The sequence below is a fragment of the Prosopis cineraria genome, unplaced genomic scaffold (genome assembly GCF_029017545.1).
Source record: "Prosopis cineraria cultivar Desert tree isolate PC_DT_omini unplaced genomic scaffold, ASM2901754v1 PC13, whole genome shotgun sequence".
Lineage (NCBI taxonomy): Eukaryota > Viridiplantae > Streptophyta > Magnoliopsida > Fabales > Fabaceae > Prosopis > Prosopis cineraria.
Genome location: NW_026555344.1, coordinates 880501 through 901076, shown reverse-complemented (window position 1 = coordinate 901076; position 20576 = coordinate 880501). Strand labels below are relative to the sequence as shown.

Genomic DNA, 20576 nt, shown 5'->3' with positions numbered 1-20576 from the left:
TGCGCATGAAAGCAATTTCATCAATCATATTGAAGCATCTTTTGACGCTGGTAATATTCCCACAACCATAGAATAGAATCATGCCTGGCATTTCAACTAAACGTACGAGATTGGGAACAGAAGTTTTGGTTTTTCACATCAAGGTTGAGTTTGGAGTGATGCTTAATCGATCAAATCATAGTACAAAACTTAATGATCACCGTAGCCAGCCCAACCCAGCCAAAAAGGGATAGGGATACCAACACTTATCCATTGTTTCTTGGAAGAAATGCTTAATGCTCAATGCACTGTAAACATTTCATGGACCTATAGAGCAACCAAAGTGAAATAGACTCTCTGTACACGCTCTTCACTTATGTCCAGAAGTTTCACTTCTCTTGGCTTCCAAAGTTGTGCCTTCTTTAAGTGCTACTTGAGCTTCAGTCTCCATACCAAGTCCAGAGAGGGCAAGAAATTGAAGGTACGATGCTATGTGCCATACAGGGGATACGACTTGTGCCTGCATTGCATCGTTCAGTGCTTCCTGAGGCATGTCACCAAACAGATAACATAAACTTCGCCGTGCATAGACGGTTGGAGAAACCACTATTCCGCCATCAATGAACTGCTTATAAAACAGTGGACTTGTTAATAAATAGATAGTAAAAACTAGCGTATAATAAAGTTTATCACACGAGTTTGGCTGTTCTTGCTCTGATGTCATATGGTTCAAAAGTTGACATTATGCCATCCAAGAGATCTGCCCTATTAGTGCAGCCCTATTCTGTATTCATTTTGAAACAAGTTTCTGCAAAACAGATTGGGGAAGAATTTGAAGATGGGGTACAAATTTGGAGCATAAAGAGCTCAATTATGAAGTGGAGATTTGGAAATGTTAGATTTGAATCTCATTTGATACATAAAAAGGAATAGAATGAAACAAACTAATAATAATAATTTTTAGGATGAGAAATGGCCTTCATATCCCTACAGTAAAAGCTTGTTTTTAGGAAAGAAAAAGCATCGAGTTAATGATTACAAAGGCATAATAGACCTTACACAAATGATTAGGCAAGAATTTAAGTGTAAAACTTGGTTAGGAAGAGTGGGCTTGACATTAGGGATTTTGAGATGGAATTTGGATTGATTCAACAAAAATGAAGCACAAAATAGCATTGTGCTGACAAGCAAACATCGTGGTAATTAGAATGTCAACTTTCGAACCACATAGTGACAAAGTATGAATGACCCAAATTACCAGTCATGACCCAAACTGCAAGTTACTGAACTATATTTTACCCCAAAAATATATTCGAATCAAGAATAAAATGCTTTTTTGTTGATCATGAATATATTTGATCGCATCATTCACAGGCATGAAAATCATATAACTGCTTGCAACATGTCATATAACTCATTAGAAGTCCAACTCTACCTGTGTGTAGCACCCTATTGCAACTCTAAAATCCTTCTGCTGGAAAGCAACGTCCCCCTTTTTCTTACTGTTAAGTGTTTCCTGCATTTCATCAGTCCAAACCTGGAACGATAGCTGCAATTTAGGAAGAAAGAATGCACAAGTCAGAATCTCCAAACCGAAGAAAAAAATCACAAGACTAGTTTACGTGTGAGTATAACATATTAATAAACAATCTAATTTTGGGAAAATTAGAGCTATCAATTAGGAATTATCCATCTCCAAAGGGGCTGGCCTTTGAAGGGCCAAAACCTAAACAAGCTAGTCCTGATAAACCCAATTATACCTCAGGCTTCATTTTGCAAGTCCTAATCTTAGCCCTCAAGGATGAAAGGCCAGCACTGCAGGCCTTAGCCTTAATTTTTTTTTTCTTTTTTCAATTTTAAAATCTGAAAAAACATTTATAATCCTAAAAAGAATATTACACATAAGATTAAGTTTAGGAAAATTAAATCAATCCACAGCACAACAAATTTATAAAACTTAAACATTAAAGTCTAATATCAAAATTAACACCAATAAAAATTAGACTTTGCTAGCATCACCAACTAAATCTTGATGGATGAATGAGGGAGGGGGGGAATGAGTCTAAGGTTTTCATTTCTTTTAGTTATATACTCAATCTTTTGTTTTTCGTTTTCAGATTGAAATTAAAAAAAAAAAAGGAAAACAATAAAAGGGCTTAAAAGCTTAAAAGGGCAGGCCCCTTAAGCCGAATTATTATTTTCTATCTTAAAGTAGCAGCCCGGCCCTGACTATTTTCAATCTTAAAAGAACCGGTGATGATGGGTTTGGCTTTAATTGACAGCTTTAGGGAAAACATTAATCCTGCTCAGCAATTCATCAATATAAAAGTATAAAAATAAAGGGAACCTCATTTGTCACTCCTTCATCATCTTTATAGCCAATATTTTCCAGAACTTCATGTATGGCAGTCAAATCCTTTCTCGAGCATGCTTCACCAAGTGGGGACAACGAAGCAAAGGTAGCATCACCATGTGGGATTCCCATCAAGACATGTGAAGAAACCTAGAAAGGAATAAATGTGCGAAGACAACCATCAAGAACTAGTTGAATCTCCAAATTAGTTAACCACATCAAATATCTTTTACTCGTTATTTGTATGTGGAAAATATAATTTTCAAGTGCTAAGAAATCTATTTTTAAAATGTCTGGGCACAAGCATATCAAAAAAATTAATATTCCTATGATATTTAAGATACAGCACATAAATTTCTTTCTTTCTTTTTTTTTTTTGGCACACTTCTTGTACTGAAATACTTTATATAGATTTCCAAGTACTTGGAAAATTAAATTCTCATGTACCAAACATCACCAAGGAATTTTAAAACTAAGTTATCCCAGTCCAAGCAAAAGCCTCCCTTTTCTAATTTCAATTCACACAATGTACTAAACCAATATCAGACTAGGCTGAAACCTTTCTCCACCTTTTAGCTAAATATCAGACAAGGCTAAACAAAAGGTAATTAATTACACAGATACCTAATGACAAAAATATCAATCTAATTAGAAGTAATCAACTTCATTTTGTTTCTGCCTTTACTGAAAAGAGAGCCCTGAGCAGTCAAGTTGTAAATAATATTCATCACCAAGTTAAGCATATTGGTAATTTGCCACTCGAAAGTGACTCCTATCTGCTACATGATAAAAATAACAGACCAACCTCTGTTTCTTTCTGAAGAGGAGCCAAGGCAGCCACCAATGATCTAGGATTAGGCCTTTCTCTAGGTTCATACTGTAAGCAACGAGATGCCAAGCGTACCAACTCAGTTCCATCATCATCCGAAAATTGTCCTTCCAAACAAGAATCTGTAAGCATTTGAAGATTTCTGTCTCGAATTAAATCAAGGGCCTGCTCCAAAATTTCAATAATTAGATGTGCAACTTTAGGGATGACTAATAATTAAAGGAAGCTATGCAACCTTTCACTTTAATTAAATATTAAAAGTACTTATTTTCATGTACAATTAACCATTCTTCAAAAAAATTTGCAATTTTCAACTTATTTCTCCTTTACTTCTTTCCTTCTATTATTTATAAGGGGCCATGGACGAGGAATAATTATGCTTCAATAAGAATCACAAAATTTGCTTCAGCAAGAATAACTTACATGGCTTGGGGGGATATGCTTCCCACTTAGAAGGTCAAGCAAAAGAGTGCCGAAACTATATATTACACTTTCTGCTGTTACTCTCCCTACATAACAGGCAAGAGCTATAAGAAGTCCTGAATCAATTGATCTTTACAAAATATTGAATGTAAAAACTTGTAACTTTCAATGCAACCATTCTCTTTCAAATATCAAGCAGAGCAGAAAATATGCTATAAAAGGACCAAACAAAAAAACTGTGATGAATTGATATCTTTCAAATATGATCATGAACAGAGCACTTTACTACATTAGGTATAAAGACAATCTCAATTTCTCAATAATCTTTAAAGCCAATTTGTGCAACATCAAGCTACTTTTGCCCAGGGTATGCTCCAAGGAGGGAAAACGGAGAGTGGGAGAAAAGAAAGCATCATCAAATGCAAGAATTTGAGGGCCAAGTGGCATACAAAGAAAACATAAGCCTCTAGCAGTAGTTCAGTTTCTTATAAGAACATAATAACTTGTTCCGCTGAAGTCATTGACAATGTAACCGGATACACATCAATATTAGCATTTGAAATTTTCTGGAAGATCAAAAAAATGCAAACGTATTGTGTTCATGCAAAGACTCCTGTAAACATTTTTTTTTTTTTACATAAACAGATCATAACTTTCTGATTATGAAACCAAAAGCATAAAGAAATATGTCCAACCAGTTCTCAGATATTCTGGAGGGGTAAAAGCCAAATTTGTGCTATAACTCTTCCCATCCCTACTATTCTTCATAAGGCCAAAAGTAGAAAGCCTAGGATTGCCATCCTGCAAAATTTTTAACATAGTTTACTTGAATCTAATCTTGCAAGATATTCAAAAAAATATGGTGGAGCAGAAAATCTTACCTCATCAAATAAAACTCTGTATGCATTAAGGTCATGATAGAGGGCACGCCCTTTTCCTGTGCAATATTCTAGAGCTTGTGCAAGATGGAAAACAACTCTTAATCGCATTGCCCATTGCATAGGCTGTGTTTCCCCTGATTTAGAGACATGAACATATTATTTCACGCCATACCAACTCAAAGCATCGCCTTAAAATATAAGGTTCACCAGATAAAAGCAATAAAGTACCTTACAGGTGACGGACAGCATATGCTGTGAAATTTTATATCTATTTACAAATACTTATGACAGATTTGTCTCACACAAACCACTTCAGTAGGGCTAGAATCTGACACCTATTGAGGTGTTTGTTCAAACTCTTAGAAGGTGGAAATAACTCTTGCTCACTATTTAAGAGGATAGATTTGAACAATATATACAATAAAAAAGAGCCTCAATTTTAATCATCACAAAACAGTTGCATGATTGTAGTCTCTATATGCTGTACTGGCACCCTGTCTAAAGTCATTTGGATATGTCCATGTCCAGATAATACCTCCCAAACAATTAACTGCAACTGTTAGATCTCATTACACTGCCAACAGGAAAACGAATGAACTCTTGGGGCTTATTAAAATTAGTTCCATATATTGCCCCATCTTAGCCCCAATGCTAACTTATCATGAAGCAGAGAATAAATATAAACCATGAATTTCATGACACATTGATCAGATGTTCACTAATAAAAAAAATTAAAGATAGAAGGAATGTTTCGGTGAAGCATGAAAGGAGCTCTTACAATGGAAAAGGTGTTTTGCCAGTGTTTCATTTGGCATAAATTCTGCCACAAGCAACCTCTCATCACCTTCACAACAACAACCAATCAAATTTGCTAGTCGCTGGTTGCGGAGTTCACCAACAGATCTCGCTTCCTCCTACAGTCATGAAAATTTTCTGGGTAATTGGAAGCCCTTAGAAGTCATAAAGAATTTCAAAAGTCTTGAGGTTAGGCAAAGTTGTGTCCTATTAAGTGGTATTAAGAATTCGGGAAAGTTTTGCAGGTTGAAAGAAGTAGTTTCTTGAAGTGGAAGCACTGAACATTATACTTAGTATGGATTAAGATCACCACCATTGAGAGGGCTTGTATTTAGTTTCAATGTTATGAAGCAATTACACATAGCATGTTCCCATAAATGTACATTGACTTGATAATATGTGTCAGCACGTAGAGATTCATTTAACCTTTAAGAAATTCATTTAAAATGTAAAGCAAAAGTCAAGCACAGTAGGTGAAAAGCCAAAAGGAAAAAAAGAAATCATCAAGCATGGTCTTCCAAAAATATAGGTCCATACAACCTTCAAGGTCATCCTTTCCCCAAAGCTAACCCCCACCCAAAAAAAAAAAAAAAAAAAACAACAACAACAAACCACACGCAGAAAAATAAAGGGGAAAAAAAAAAAGAAACAAGGGGAGATGAAAGGAGCATGGATAAGGATCAAACCCATGACATCAAGCTTAACTCAATCTTAAAGACTGAGGTTGGTGCTACATGAGAATCCTTGTCCATATGCCTTTGCTTGTGTCTCTTTAAGGTTATAACAGTTTATTCATTACCAATGATTGACTCAGGGTAATCTAAATTTATACCATTCGTTTGGTGGTGATAGGTCATCAACATCACGATTGAAAATTAGAAACGTAATTGAAATTTCATTTAGAAAAAGAGAACATTTACCAAAAACTGCCGGCCATCAGGCCAAGCATTTCTATTAAAGCGCTTAACAGCAATCCTCATTTGATTCTCCAGCTTTCCTTTATAAACAACATTTGGTGCCTTCTCTCCATGTTCAGATACAATATTCTCAACAGCAAAACCAGATGTTGCATTCTTTAGATGCTCTAATGAAAATTCACGGAATGCAGGCCAGTTATTAGCCTCACTTCTTTCCTCCTTTTCTGTAACATATATAAACATAAATCAGTCATTATTTCTTTTCATCACCCAGAACAACAAGAGGCACAGTATCGTCACATTTACCCACCAGTATCTGGAGCTTCAAGAATGGAAGCCTTTACTTGTGAATTCACACAACATGGAATGAGTCTGGAGCACTGAATCCCCATTATGATATGCTAATCAAATCAGAAGCTATGAAAATTCTGGTTTCAAGTTTCAACTATGTGCCTTTTTGAGTATATCCAAAAGTGGCACATGCAGTCCACTCAGATCCACCCGAACTATATCAACCTTACGCACCGATACAAGACAACTTGGTAAAGTGGTTTTAATGATTGGTCAGCTCATCCAACTGTCAGTGTCCTTGCATATGTCGGAGCCAGGAAAGCCTGTGGATCACTTGAGAGTTCTTTTTAAGTGAAGGCAAAGGGGTAAACACAAAATCTCAAATAATTCCATCTTAACACACATTATGGATACAAAAGTACCGCATTTGTTCTCTCCTAAACGAAAAATCATCTACACACAGTTTTTAAGCAGCAATTACCATCGGGAACTGCTTGCGATTTTGTCAGATTGAGAAACAGATAAGGATGAACAATCAACAAAATGACTGCAGAAGTAAAGCTACATCATTTAACAAGGGAAAATGATAATTTTTAGAAGTGATGACCTCAAATTATTACAACCATAACTAACGATAGAGCCAGAACCCACTCCTGATGCTCTTGGACATGGTATTCAAAAGACGGTTATCTTTGTATTTAGAGCCAGACAACATCAAAGATTAAGATTTAACTGCATTTTGCCTAGAAGAAGAATCGGAAAGACACAGATGAAGGGTAGCCATCTGAGTGTTTTCTCAAGTCAAGAGCCAACTCAATGACTTCAACCACCACACGAATGTTACTAAAACTTTAGATTTAGGCTAAATAGTAAAAATGTTCAGTAAAGCCCGACTTTTCCAGCTAAACCAAAAAGCAACTTCACCTTTAAGCCTCTTCTCCGCCAACGGAAAAAGGGAAGAAACTGATTGACCTAGAGCTGAGAGAATGTCTCCCCTTTGCTTTTCTTTATGAAATCAGTAGCTTCACGAGGTCCACATTTTCTGCCCAGAGATCGTTTATGCGCAGAGAAATCAAGATTTCCCAAACCCAACAGTTCTTCAATCTCCCCACTCCCGATTGCAAGTCCAAGAGACGAAACAAGATATTGAAAACAAAAGGTAAAATATAGTAATAATAAAGATATATATGATGGCTGGAAAACTCAAAGCTAGAGGGAAGATCTCTGAGAGACGCAGAAGAAAACGAAGATGGTGCTGGGGATGGAGCTAGGCAGAGCTTTGAAACTTTCAAGTCTAGCCTGCTGGCATAATTGCTTGTGGAATTTTTATTTTATTTTCATTCCCATGGTTCAGTACAATCGTTACTATTTCGATTTTTATAATTCCACCGCCAATTATTTTGAGGGGATCAGGATGGCGAGGAAGATGAGTGAGCGTGAGGTGTACGGGTCATCTGAATCTATATGTATAAAATCTAAATGAAAAGACGCACAGGTTGGAAGTGGGAAGAGAGAGAGAGAGAGAGAGAGTAATTGCAAATTATAATTATAATTATAGTGTCGAATTAGAAAAAGAAAAGAGCGATGCCGAGGGGAAAGAGACGGCAGTGGGGTTGGGCATCTTGTGGGACCAATTAATGGAAGGGAAATTAGTTAGAGAGTTTGAGTGGCTGTTTTGTTTAGGAATCTTTGGATTTAGATGTTATTTACGATGCCGCTGCTTCTACTCGTCCAAACGGAATGATTGGGCAATGTTATAGTGATCCGTGATCCTGTCAATTCAATGCTCCTGCTGACTTTCATTTTCCTTTTATCTTATCATCACTTCTGCGTAATTGTTTTGGATTTGCGTTCTCTTTACACTAATATTTTTAATTTAAAATCATGACGAAATGATTTTTTTTTATTTCATATATTCAATAAATCTGCAAGGTAGCCCAACATCACTCCCGGAATCCATGAGACGATGACGATATCGCCCCTTCATAGAGAGCCCGGTTGGTTTTAACTTGGATTTCGGATTTCCTCCTCTGCTGCACCTCTGCTGTCCTATGGAGAAGAATTGGAAATTTGGAACTTCTTAATTTTAAATTTTAAAATTTTATTTTTATTTTATATTTATTAAAATAAAATTTGATAAAAAATTAGTAAATCTATTCTTCCCCAATTTAGAATATATTGATTTAATTTGAATGGTTTAAATTAATATTAAAAATTTTATAAATTGATCGTCCAAATATACTTTAGACCATGCATATTTAATATTAAATTTTTTATACTTTTTATTTTGGTAATACAATATTAATATAGGCTGTCCAGATTGGTAATAAAATTTATTAAATTTTTTTATAATTTTCATAAATTTTTATTTTACTAAATATAAAATAAACATAAATATTGAAATATTGAATATGGATAATCCAATTCTTCTCCACAAAGGCAATGACCAGTGGAAGGGACTTGCACAGGAGGAAGGTCGAGTTTGTTTGGTTTTTCAACATTTTACATTTAAAAAGTGCTTTTGTATTTTTAAAAAATAGGATGTTATTTGGATGTAAATTTTTTTTAAATAACCTTTAAATAGCGCGCTCAAATGAGGTTGCAAAGTGGATTTGCTCAACATGGTCCAGGGGAGCTTTTGAAATGTGCTTTTGAAACATCATCCCCTAATTTTTTGTTATAGGATCATGCTACTCCTGATTTCTATACCCAAAAAAAATCACAAGTTTTTGACAAATCAAATTAATAAATGTTTGGTTTCCTTAAAAAATTTGAAAAATAATTTGTGACTAGCAAAGGACATTTTAGGCTCAAAAATTAATCATGTTAGTTTTCAATATTGATATATGTTGAACTATTTATATAATTTTTGTCTAATATATCAACGGTGGGAAAAAAAGTTTCTATAATCTACTGAGTACTAACAAAATATTATTTTTAATAAGTTTTCAATTTTTTTTCCCACGATCAATCTCTACCATCAAAACATGTTATAAATAAAATAAAATAAAATTTGGATAGAATATAAAATATAAATCTATAACGAAATTATATTTGTTCCTATCTTATTAAAAAATATGACTTATTTGTTAAATGTTATTTTCTTCATTAAAAAATATAAAATATTTTTTTAAAAGTTGAATGTTAAAAAATGTAAAATATTTGTAGTCTTTTGAGATGTAATCATTACTTTTTTTTCAAAAGTACCCTATTAATAGTGACTTTATATATATTTTAAGGTGTTTAATAAGAATAAATATGAAATGATAAGGTTAGTTGAAAGTATATAATTACTTTATTGAACGGTGAGATTCGATTAAAAATATTTTATATTTTTAAACAGATGGAATATTAGTATATAATAGGTAGCTATGTACCTAATTAAAACGAAACACTAAAAATGAAAAGGTGAGAGATGTAAGTCAAGAGATTTAAATCCCGCAATATTTCCCTGTCCATCACTCTTAAAGACAACATAATGGAAGACACAAACAATCTATCTATCTGTAAATTATTGACACGGAAAAAAATCTCTCTGCAAAGCAGCATACCCCACTGGCTGGGCCTCCCTACCATAAAGCAAACATCATTCACATTATTATCGTTCACACGTGACTTTTCCACGATATCTTGTTGTCTAGGTGCCAATACTACAGTTTATATCTTCATTTTATTTATTTTAATAATTTATTCTTTACATACATAGTGTCAATATTAGCAAGCCTATAAATGATCCATTATCGTCCTCGATATATCACCGCTCAAGGATATTTGGATCATCTTCTATCTATCAACACACACACACGCACACACACACTCAAAAGGATTTAGATTATTTTCCATCAGCGACATGTACACGCAGGTACACTACGCGAGGGAATCTTGCCAGAATTGCATTATTTTTGTATTTTTAATTGGATTTGATAATATTTGAATCTGATCCAATCATATGATCATATAAAATTTGAATTTCTTTTATCTAAATCACCATAAGTATAAATAAAATGTGCTATTGTTTAAATTGTATGTACGTGTGTGACAAGTGCTAGATAGAATTTGAGAGTGTTTATGTAAAATTAATAAGAACTGCTTTACGATTATTGCTAAATTATAGAAATTTATGACTGAATATCGTTAAATATACACACCTTTTTCTTGCAAAAAATAATTGCGTAATTTATAAATCATAAATAATGGGATCTATTTTTTGAAATTCATAACTCATGTAATTGATACGAATAAAAAAGAAAAGAAACAGAAGATATCCAAGTGAATTGGCGTAGTTTTTGTGGGCCTTGTTTTGGACTTGTAAAAACATGGGCTCAATTCAAATGCGACTCTTGTAGAATATATCGATGATCAAGGCTAGGGTTCATGCAAGCAAACGTTTCGCTAGTTTGTCCACAGACTCGAGTCTTGGCCACTCCACCCAACCAGAGGACCCTGATTCGAAATAGACGAAATAATGTCAAAGAAGAACAACCTTGCTAAGAGGAAGAAACAGCACGTATTCGATCTCCAAAGTATGTTCACTTGCTTCTGCTTATTTGTGTGTTTGTGTGTGAATCGTTCGCTTTCAGGCACTTAAATCTCGCCGTTTGTCTTCGTCGCATGGGAATTTATGGCTCATGTTTCTGATTTTGCGGTGATTTAGGAGAGAAACTAGAGAAGGAAAAGAAGGAGAAGAAGCTGGTGGCAAAGAAAAATAAGATGAAGGCATGTTTTCGCGCTCTACTTATGAAATGTTTCCTTTGATTTTAAATTACAAATCTGAGAGGTTTTGGTTAAATTGTGCTTTTAGTTCTATGTTGTTTGAAGAATTTAATAGATTATTGTATACTGAGAGGCTCCCCCTTTTCTTTTACTAAATTCTCTCTTGGAAAATATATTTAGGTTGATGGCAGTGACAAGACAAAGAAGAGGGCTGCAAGTGGATTTCAGGTTGGGAAGAGAAAAGTGAAGACTAAATTGACGGCCGTAGCTAAAGCTAAAGCTGCCCAGGCAATGGAGCTTGACAAATGAAGTTAGAGTAGTTCATGATAACACATTTAACTCTGCAAATTTCGAAGTTGTTTTGAGGTTGAATATTGTTCCATTAAGCTATCCGATAGATTAATTGTACTATAGCTGCTTTCTTGCTCACAGTTTTTGTTCGCTCAACTGTGAATTCATACTATTTCTTTGCGCTTGATGAGTATTTAATCTGTAATACTATCTGCCTGTATGTGGCAAGCGTAGAGCCATTTTAGAAACTGGGCATGATTTCAGCGCCCATAATTTCATATCCTAATCGAAAACTATTCATACCATGTCTTCACCTTGCTCAAATGTTCTGCTTTCAAATACAGCCTTTTGATTCTATCTGTGAAATATTTGTTTTGTTGTCAACATTGTACTGTTCAAGTTCCTTGACCTCCCAGTGGAGTGAGGAATAAAAGGCTAGTGCACGAGAGTTTTCCTCTTGACATTTCCAACTCAATGAGAGAGGATAAATTTCTGAGAAAATGAGTCCATGAGGTGCATCCCTCAAAGTCTAATTTCTCTATTTTTAGACAATTAAGGGCTAGAAAGAGTGCATTCTAACTCTTCATGAGTTTTGGATTGAAAATTTCTGCTCTTTTTTGGTAGCGGGAACCAGCATAAAAGCAACTTTATTTACAGATCTCTAACTTGTGCTCCTCTCTTACTTTTCTGTTTCACTAATTACTCACCCCTCTCTTTATATGGACTGTTCTTCCTAATTTTATTAGGAAAGGACCACAAGTTGAAATTATTTGAGAAAAAGGACTAAGGTTATTCAAATGAATTAAATTTAATTGTTTTAACACTAATTTACTCAAAGTCCCAAACTAAAATTTCAGAGTGATGAATGATGGAAAGGGCTTGTTTTACAATTAGATAATTGGGCCTTTTCCCACTCTCTCGTCTTGTAATCACAATGACAAGTTTGAACATGCGAATGGATCCTATAGGTAAGGAACTGTTCGAGGTTTATAGTATATGATTTGAACTATTTAAATAAGATTTGTACCGTTCAAATTTTACAAAACTTTTTGTACTAAAATAATTGAACCATATATGATATGATCATATGAATGATTTAGATGTGTGTTTTTTTGGTTAAAGGAGATCCTGGTTGCTTGAACATTCCACAAGAACAGTAGGAAGGATGAAAGAAATATGGGTGAGAAGAGAGAAAGTATTTTTTCTATATATTTGGTGAATGTTCAAAAGAAACAGGGGAATCCTTCTCTCTGATAATTTGGGCGAAGGCTTGAACTCGAAATCTTTGATTCCCAGCTCTTTTGCCAGTTAAATTAAACATAAAGTGGTTCTTTCTTTTTTTGACTGCAGGAAAATCCATTTGATTGTTTCAAAAGGGACAACATTCTTTGAATAAGTTGAATAGGAAATGGATGACAGGAAATAGTGAACTGTCAAAATGGCTTCACTTTCACAAAAAAGGTTTGGTGTAAAAGGCTAAAAAGCAGGCATTATTAGCAACGTCAAACCATTTGTTGAATTCTCTCAGAATTGGAGGCCCACCACGCTCGCACCACATTTTAGACAGATCATAACGAGTGGACTCATGTGGATTTTAATTAAAATAAATCAACGTGAGTTGACGATTGAGTATGTCATTTGTGTGTAGCAACAATTTTTTTTATTTTTTCAGATGCCCATAAATGAACTGTCCTTTGTGTCATGAAGCAACTCTAACAAGTAACAGCTAACAATATATTAGCTTGGTGCAGGTTTTGCCTATAAAATGTTTCTAGTCCTGCATTTGCTTGATGCTTGATAGGTTAGAACGGTGTCATTAATATGGTGTTTTGAATAAATTGGGTGTTTATTTTAATCCCAAATTTTATTATCAAGATCCCGTGGTTCAACTATTCAAATTATCATCTGCATGACTTTTTTTTTTTTTTTGGAAGTCCTCAATCTTTTCTATTTTTTTTTCCTTCCCTATCTTTCGTTTGGATAACAAAAATGGATGAAAATATCCCCTTCTCTCCCACCTCCTTCAAAAGAAAACAAAGTTATAATGGGAGAGATTTAGATGAAAGAAAAAAGGCATAACCTATTAATATAATGAGTAAAATATTTTTTTGTAATTACAAGATTATTGTTTAATATTCCCGGTTATTTTAAATTATATTATTTTCCCCTATATTTTGTAATTGAAAGAATCTCATGACGTAATTTTAATGTCTACATTCCCATCTCCCCTCCCCTCTAGAAAAAAGAATATTAAAATTCCTCCCACTATAGATGGAACAATGGGAAAAAATTACATATTTAAATTTATGTAGTTAAACTACTTCCTTCCAATCAAATTAGTGCGCATGGATTTAATTTTTTTTAAATTAAAAATACGAATATGAAAAGTTAACTAGAGTTCATCATTAATTAAAAAAATAAATATTAATTTAATTAAAAATAAGCATTACAAGTATATACTTTTATTTATGATAAATGCATATGTATTGATATGCGTCATGTCGATACTTTTATTTTTAAAAACACAAGATATGATATAATTACAATACGTACATATATATTTATAAAAAATATTAAAAATATAATTTTATTTAAAAAATATCTAAACTAGCGTACAAAAATATTGTATAGTAATATTAAGAAAAATATAAAAATTAATTGTATTTTTATTTTATTAAAATCTAGTTGCCAACTACCTAATTCATAAATTATCCAATGACTAACTTTTGTTATTATTACTTTTATTTTTTAAAAGAATCCATATATATCAATTAATTTGATGGGAGGTGATTAATTTAAATACATAAAAAATAAGTATATATTCTCTTTATTAAAAAAATATAAAATATTTTTAATTAAATCTCGTCTTTGATAAAGTAATTAATTATCTTTAAATTAATATCATCTTTTTATATTTATCCTTATTTAATATGATGCTTTATTTTAAAATAAATATAAAGTAATTTATTTATTATAAGCACTTAAAAAAATACATTAATTATATCTTAAAATACTAAAAATAACTTATATTTTTAAAAATCAAACCTTTCAAAAAATATTTTACATTTTTAAATTTTTAATATTTTACATTTTTGAATTTTTGAATTGAGAGAGTAATATTTCCTGTAAAAAAAAAAATCCCACATTTCTTCTTTGTTTTGTTGAACCGAACAGGCAAATAGACTGTTATTATGCAAAGGAGCACGATACAGGAAACGATACCTACTAAATTTGGTAGTTTACTCATGAAGGCATTATTTTCTCTCAGCTTATGGACACGATTTAAAGGGAAAAGCACATGAAAATTGAAAACCCATAATAAGAAAATTGGCGACCGAAGAAAAATCAGAAATTATATCCTAAAGAACTATAAATACGGAGAAGTTTATTAAAAAAAAATATTGGATACTCTCTTTATTTAAAAATATAAAATATTTTTTAAAAAATTAAATGTTAAAAAATATAAGGCATTTTTAATTTTTTAATATGTAATTATTATTTTTTAAAATTATTCTATTAATAATAATTTTATATTTATTGTAGAATATTTAATAAGAATAAATATAAAAAGATATAATTAGTTTATAAGAATGTAATTATTTTATTGAGAGGTAAAATTTAATTAAAAATATTTTATATTTTTTAAAAAGGGAACATTAAATTAAAATATATCAAAGATTTGACGAGAGGGCACATATGGTCAAATGCAATATTAAAACATTAAAGTTGACTTCCAAAGTTATTGGATATTATTTTACAATGAAGGCCCTAGATCCAAGTACCTCCTCCATCCTCGGAATATAATCGACGATCCTAGGTGGGCCTAATCATGAAAATTATGTTTATTATATTATATCTTCCCCAGCCGGAGCAGTGCGTCTTAATTTTGTTAATATTTTTAATTTTAAATCAATGCAAAAGACGATGAGTCTGAGAAACGGGGGTGGCTTTAGAATATTTCTCATTTCTTTGGTACCTACTTGAACGATGACTTTGTTTTTCCAGTTTATAATTATTTTTACCTCGTTAAGCATACTTTGACCCTCCTTAAAATCCAATTTTTATGCCAAAAAAAGAATAATAGATTGATATTAATTACATAAAAATTATTCGCACAAAACTCCTACCTCTGAAAATCCAAACATATGTCTGTTCGAATCCTCTGCGAAGGGTTTTAATTGAAGTGATAGCATAAACCGAGGTGGCAGCGTGGCGATACAACAATAACAATAACAGAGGCTGGATTTGAAGAAGTTGCTTGTTCCTTACCAACTGGCGCTTGTTTTAATAGTGAGGGACTTAAACAATTTAATTTAGAATCTTGACTTTGAGTCTCAAAATATATACTAGCATAACTGAGCACCCACAAAATTTTTCAAATAGGACCCCATTTAAATGAAAATTTGAATTAGTTTGGAGTAAGTTGGGCAAATAATGAACTCAACATACTCAAATATTGTCAAGATATCAGGTGTGAAAGCAAAACAAAAAAACCAAAAAAAATTGTTTGTTTGTTTTTTTTTTGTTCAACTAGGAGGCCTATTATGGGATGCATAAAATTTAAAAATCCAATTCATTTTATTTATAGTTTATATAAATTATATTTTGTATCGAGCATTAGAATGAATTAAATTGCATCAATATAGCAATATTAGCTTTCATATTATTTTATTTCAAAGAATATGTAATACATTATACTCCTTTTGTTTAAAAATATAAAGTATTTTTTGAGAAGTTGTTTGTTAAAAAATGTAAAGAATTTTTAATTTTTTGATGTGTTATTATTGTCTTTTTTTTAAATGCCTGATAATGATTTTATATTTATTGTAAGATATTTAATAAAAATAAATATAAAAATATATAATTAATTTAAAAGTAAATAATTATTTTATTTAAATAAAATTTAATTAAAAATATTTTATATGTTTTTAATAAAGGAAGTACATCGCATGAATTAAAATCATTTTTTAACCCTGCTTACTAAACGGGAGTACAAGTGTGCAATTGTTTTTTTGTTTTTTTTGTTTTTTTTTTTTTTTTTTGGTTGATGAAAACGGAGTGGGTGGGTGAGGTTATGGCTAGTTGGAGAAAAGATATTTTGGGGAAGGAACGGGACCAGACAGAAAAGCAGAGGTGACTCAGTCACATGCTTCCAAAGTTTGCCCACTTTCTTTTACCATCTCTCTCACCGGCCCCACCCCCCTCACGCGACTTCCCCAGCGCGTGCTCCAGTCTTCCCTTTTCAAGAACTTGCTTTCAATGCGCCTTGTCATCAACACTTGCTCCTTTGGTTAACAAATATGGAGATTTTTTTTTTTTGAGGTCAGATATTTAAAATACAAGGTATTTTTTGTTTTTAATATATAATTAAAATTTTTTTCTAAAAACATTCTTAATAAATAAATAAATCATTCAACCCTTCTTCTTAGTGAGATACTATATTAAATAAAGATAAATATAAAAAGAAGATATTAATTTAAAAACAATTAATTGACTTTTAAGATATAATTTGATTAATAATATCTTATATTTTTTAAGAGGGAGTACATACAATGAAATTTACTTCATTTGTCCCTATATATAAGATATCTTCTAAAAGCTTATTTTGTTTCTAAATATAAGGGATGTCAATGATATTTTTTAATAATTAAATAATTTTTTCCTTGTTTTAAAAATCAAAATAGATCATTAATTGTGTGTTTTTCCTTCCACCACCATAATATTAATTGTGACATTATTAGGGCAAAATTAAAAGATCATTATGATTTTATGTGATTTCAACTAAATAATAAATTTTTATTGGTATACAAGATTCAATTAAAAATATTTTATATATAGAAATAGAGGGAGTAGTATTTAGGTGTTACTAATTTTATTACCATAGTATATAACATTCACTACAATCTATCACTACAAGCAAAAAAAAAAAAAAACTTTCAGTGATGACTCTAAAAAGTCATTGCTGAAAATGAATAATCTACTAAGATAAAAAATGTCATCGCTAAAAGGTTAACTATCCACGACGACAATATTGATTATTAGACTTTTAACAACGACAATGGTATATTTTTACCGAAGCTCTAAGTTTCATGGGAGACATAGAAGTCACCACTGAAAGTTAACAATTAGTAATAACTTTATAGTGTCGTTACTGAAAGTCAACATATTTTAAAATGTATTATAATTTCTTAAAAAATAATGTTATAATAAACTGAAAGTTGACAATCAATAATGACTTTATAGTGTAGCCACTGAAAATGAGACTTTCAACGATTACTTTTTGAGTCACCGTTGACAGTTTGATTTTGGATTTTCAATATCATTTTTTATTTTGTTTAATCTAACATTTAACTTTTAAAGATATTAATTTTATTGTATTATTGTAATTTTATAATGACTATATAAAATAATATAATGAGTTTTCATTAAATATATTTTATCATTAAATTATAACTTTAAAATAATGAAATTGTTTTAAGATAAGGTTAAGATATTATTTAATGCTAAAGAGTCAGAGTAAATAATTAAACAAAACCATATTATTTTCGGTAACTCATGACCTATTTTTTGATGACCGGACTTGTAATATTTCATTCTATGATCACTTGATTTCAGAATTTTTAGTTGCATTGTTAGTTTTTGACAAATTATAGGTAAAATTCACAACTAAGCGAGTGTTGAGATAAAAATGTTGTCAAGGAAATGCTAGCCATTAACAACTGATCCTATTAGATTTACAGCTAATTCTCATCAATTTACATGTGAAATATGATTTTGTATTTTACAATTGAACAAGCGTAAAGTTAACGGAGTGGTTATGTGAATACTTCACGATCCTTGATTTTTATATTCATAGCTAATCCTCGTGAATTTATGGGTAGAATTTTATATTTTATAATTGAACAAGCATGAAGTTGAAGGGATTTGTCATGTGAACAATTGGTCCTTTTAGTTTTAGCACTTGCATCCTTATGAATTTATAAGTTGTATGAATACTTCATGGTCTTTCAACAATGGGTCTTCATGGAATTTCATATTTTACAACTCAACAAATGTGAAGCGAAAGAGGTTGCTATGTAAATACTTCATAATTCTTAACAACTGCTTTTCTAAGATTCACAACAACTGTCATGAATTTATAAGTGAAATATGACAATCAAGACATAAACTCTATTTTTTCATGTAAGATAATAAGGAGGGGATGTGGTTTTGCTTTTACAAAGGGTGTCTCATGAGGCGTGCAAATGTGGAGTTTCAAAAGAGTTGAAGAACCTGACTTCAATCACACTGGAGAATTCGGGCTTTCTTATTACAGTTTACTCGGATGTAAAAATGTAAAATGAAAAAAATTAATGTAGATGCATGGAAGTAGAGATGCGTAACTAAAAGAAAAGATGGCGGGTTATGCCAGCTGTATAATAAAAAATAAAAACTAAAACTTTATGATAAAAGAAAAAATAAAATAAAGTAGCAGACATGAAATATGAGATGGGTAGTTTATTGATGTTAATGATCCTTGTTGAGAAAAGGATTTTTCTATTTATAAATGATCCTGATTTAGTGTTCAAGCCCCATGATCACCAGTTTTTTAAAATTTAGGAACCACTTTCTTCATTGTGGTTATTCATTATGGGTGAATTGTGGATGGTTTTGACTTAATAGCTAAGGCTTTATAAATATTTTCTTCTAATTATTTTAAATTAAATTAAGTTGAGTTAAGCTTGGGCCCCTAAATTCATAATTTGGATGCAAATAGTTATATATTTTCAATCTCTAAGTGAGCACATTACAAAAGCTTTAAAATATTAGATAGAATTCTCATTTTAAATCTATATGTAATCTTTTATGTATATATAGTACAACTATTTTAGTAGTTTGAAGATATAGTTATCATAAGATTTATTTATTTTCAACAAGACGATATTACACATGATCTTAAATTATTGCTAAGGTCATTTGATTCTACTTTCATTGTATATTCGATGAAAAAAATTATAAAAATTATTATTAACAAACTTTGTCAAATATTGTAACAAAAAGTTATAATTGATATAAATATTTTATGATAATTGAGCATCATTACTATATTGATATATTTACATGTCATGATTGTCAATTGAAAAAAATTAAGCAATAAATTTAGTGATCAAGTAATAAAGTTTTTTTAATTGGACAAAACTTTATATACCAATGATGCATTTAAATCATTTAATGCTTACAAGAAAGATAAAATTTTTACTCATTTAATAATAATTTATATTGAGAAAAAATTATTTAAAAGTTTACCGTAGACATGGTAATTAATTGTTTTTATACTATAAAAAATATATGAGCAAAACATAAGAAATAAAAGTCTTTGTTTATATTTTTTTATATATTTATGAAATTGAATATAAATATACACACTGAAATATTTATATTATATAATGATATGTGTAAATTTAATTTTTTTATTTATTATATACGCTTTGTTATCTTGACCACTTTAATAAAAATATTTGACTTCACCTTTCATTACCTTTTTTAGATTCTACTAATATTTAAAAATCATTAATATATTTTTTTTTCAAAAATTCTTTCATAATTAGAAACATTCCTTGCATACTGAAAATTTAGGATTTGATACTTTTAAATATTATATAAAAAATATCTAATAATTATTTAATAAATTAAACAGTTATTATTGTGCCATACAAAATATTAATAGAATAGGTGAATTTAAAACACTCGCGGAATTCAAACCTAAAATTTGGTTTCATGGTTTACAATCGTCATAACAAAAATAAAGTTTAAAATAATAATAAAAAATTTAAAGAGCTAAATATATTTAATTGATTATAAAAATAATTTATTCAGATAAGTCAAATCAAATGATGTTATTAAAGGCAACGTGAAGATAATTTCGTATTTATAACTTGCGTATGCGCATGTGTCAATAAAAAAGTACTAAGATAGTATGTTATTGAAAAAGAAATCGGAGAATTCGGTAGTAATTACTTAGGTTTAGGCAATTAGGTTGGCCCAAAAAAAGAAGTACTCTAACTAATCACGTACTTTGAAATAGAAATTAGATAGATTAGATTAGATTTATAAAAAAAGAAATA

General features: G+C 30.9%; 2 protein-coding genes across 4 annotated transcripts; one reads left to right on the top strand and one right to left on the bottom strand.

Annotated features, from left to right (window-relative positions):
• Positions 1 to 70: 70 nt before the first annotated feature.
• LOC129290625 (serine/threonine-protein kinase BSK3-like) lies at positions 71 to 7911 on the bottom strand. Of its 3 annotated transcripts, none has more exons than XM_054927452.1 (11): positions 7393 to 7911; positions 6488 to 6791; positions 6181 to 6401; positions 5244 to 5379; positions 4466 to 4599; positions 4280 to 4385; positions 3585 to 3670; positions 3138 to 3326; positions 2327 to 2482; positions 1415 to 1528; positions 71 to 523 (listed from the first exon to the last, which is right to left on the bottom strand). In XM_054927452.1, exons 2-11 carry the CDS (start codon positions 6567 to 6569, stop codon positions 350 to 352), a joined length of 1398 nt encoding a protein of 465 aa, XP_054783427.1. In that variant the 5' UTR covers positions 6570 to 6791; positions 7393 to 7911; the 3' UTR covers positions 71 to 349. The 3 variants fall into 3 exon arrangements, with proteins under 3 accessions (XP_054783427.1, XP_054783426.1, XP_054783428.1); XM_054927451.1 differs by having other exon boundaries at positions 71 to 604; positions 7393 to 7907; XM_054927453.1 differs by lacking the exon at positions 71 to 523 and adding an exon at positions 621 to 787.
• A 2922-nt stretch (positions 7912 to 10833) lies between these two features.
• LOC129291875 (uncharacterized) lies at positions 10834 to 11777 on the top strand. Its single transcript, XM_054929426.1, has 3 exons — positions 10834 to 10991; positions 11123 to 11184; positions 11362 to 11777. Exons 1-3 carry the CDS (start codon positions 10934 to 10936, stop codon positions 11488 to 11490), a joined length of 249 nt encoding a protein of 82 aa, XP_054785401.1. The 5' UTR covers positions 10834 to 10933; the 3' UTR covers positions 11491 to 11777.
• The last annotated feature ends 8799 nt before the right edge of the window (positions 11778 to 20576 follow it).

Bases quoted from the DNA above. Each gene is read 5' to 3' on its own strand.
- LOC129290625 (XM_054927451.1), bottom strand. From the start codon at position 6,569: ATGGGGATTCAGTGCTCCAGACTCATTCCATGTTGTGTGAATTCACAA. The intron at 5,380-6,180 runs GTAAATGTTCTC...TCATGACTGTAG, and splicing joins CTGATGGCCGGCAGTTTTTG to GAGGAAGCGAGATCTGTTGG. The intron at 605-1,414 runs GTAGAGTTGGAC...TTTTATAAGCAG, and splicing joins CAATAGGGTGCTACACACAG to TTCATTGATGGCGGAATAGT.
- LOC129291875 (XM_054929426.1), top strand. From the start codon at position 10,934: ATGTCAAAGAAGAACAACCTTGCTAAGAGGAAGAAACAGCACGTATTC. The intron at 10,992-11,122 runs GTATGTTCACTT...GCGGTGATTTAG, and splicing joins GCACGTATTCGATCTCCAAA to GAGAGAAACTAGAGAAGGAA. The intron at 11,185-11,361 runs GCATGTTTTCGC...AAATATATTTAG, and splicing joins CAAAGAAAAATAAGATGAAG to GTTGATGGCAGTGACAAGAC.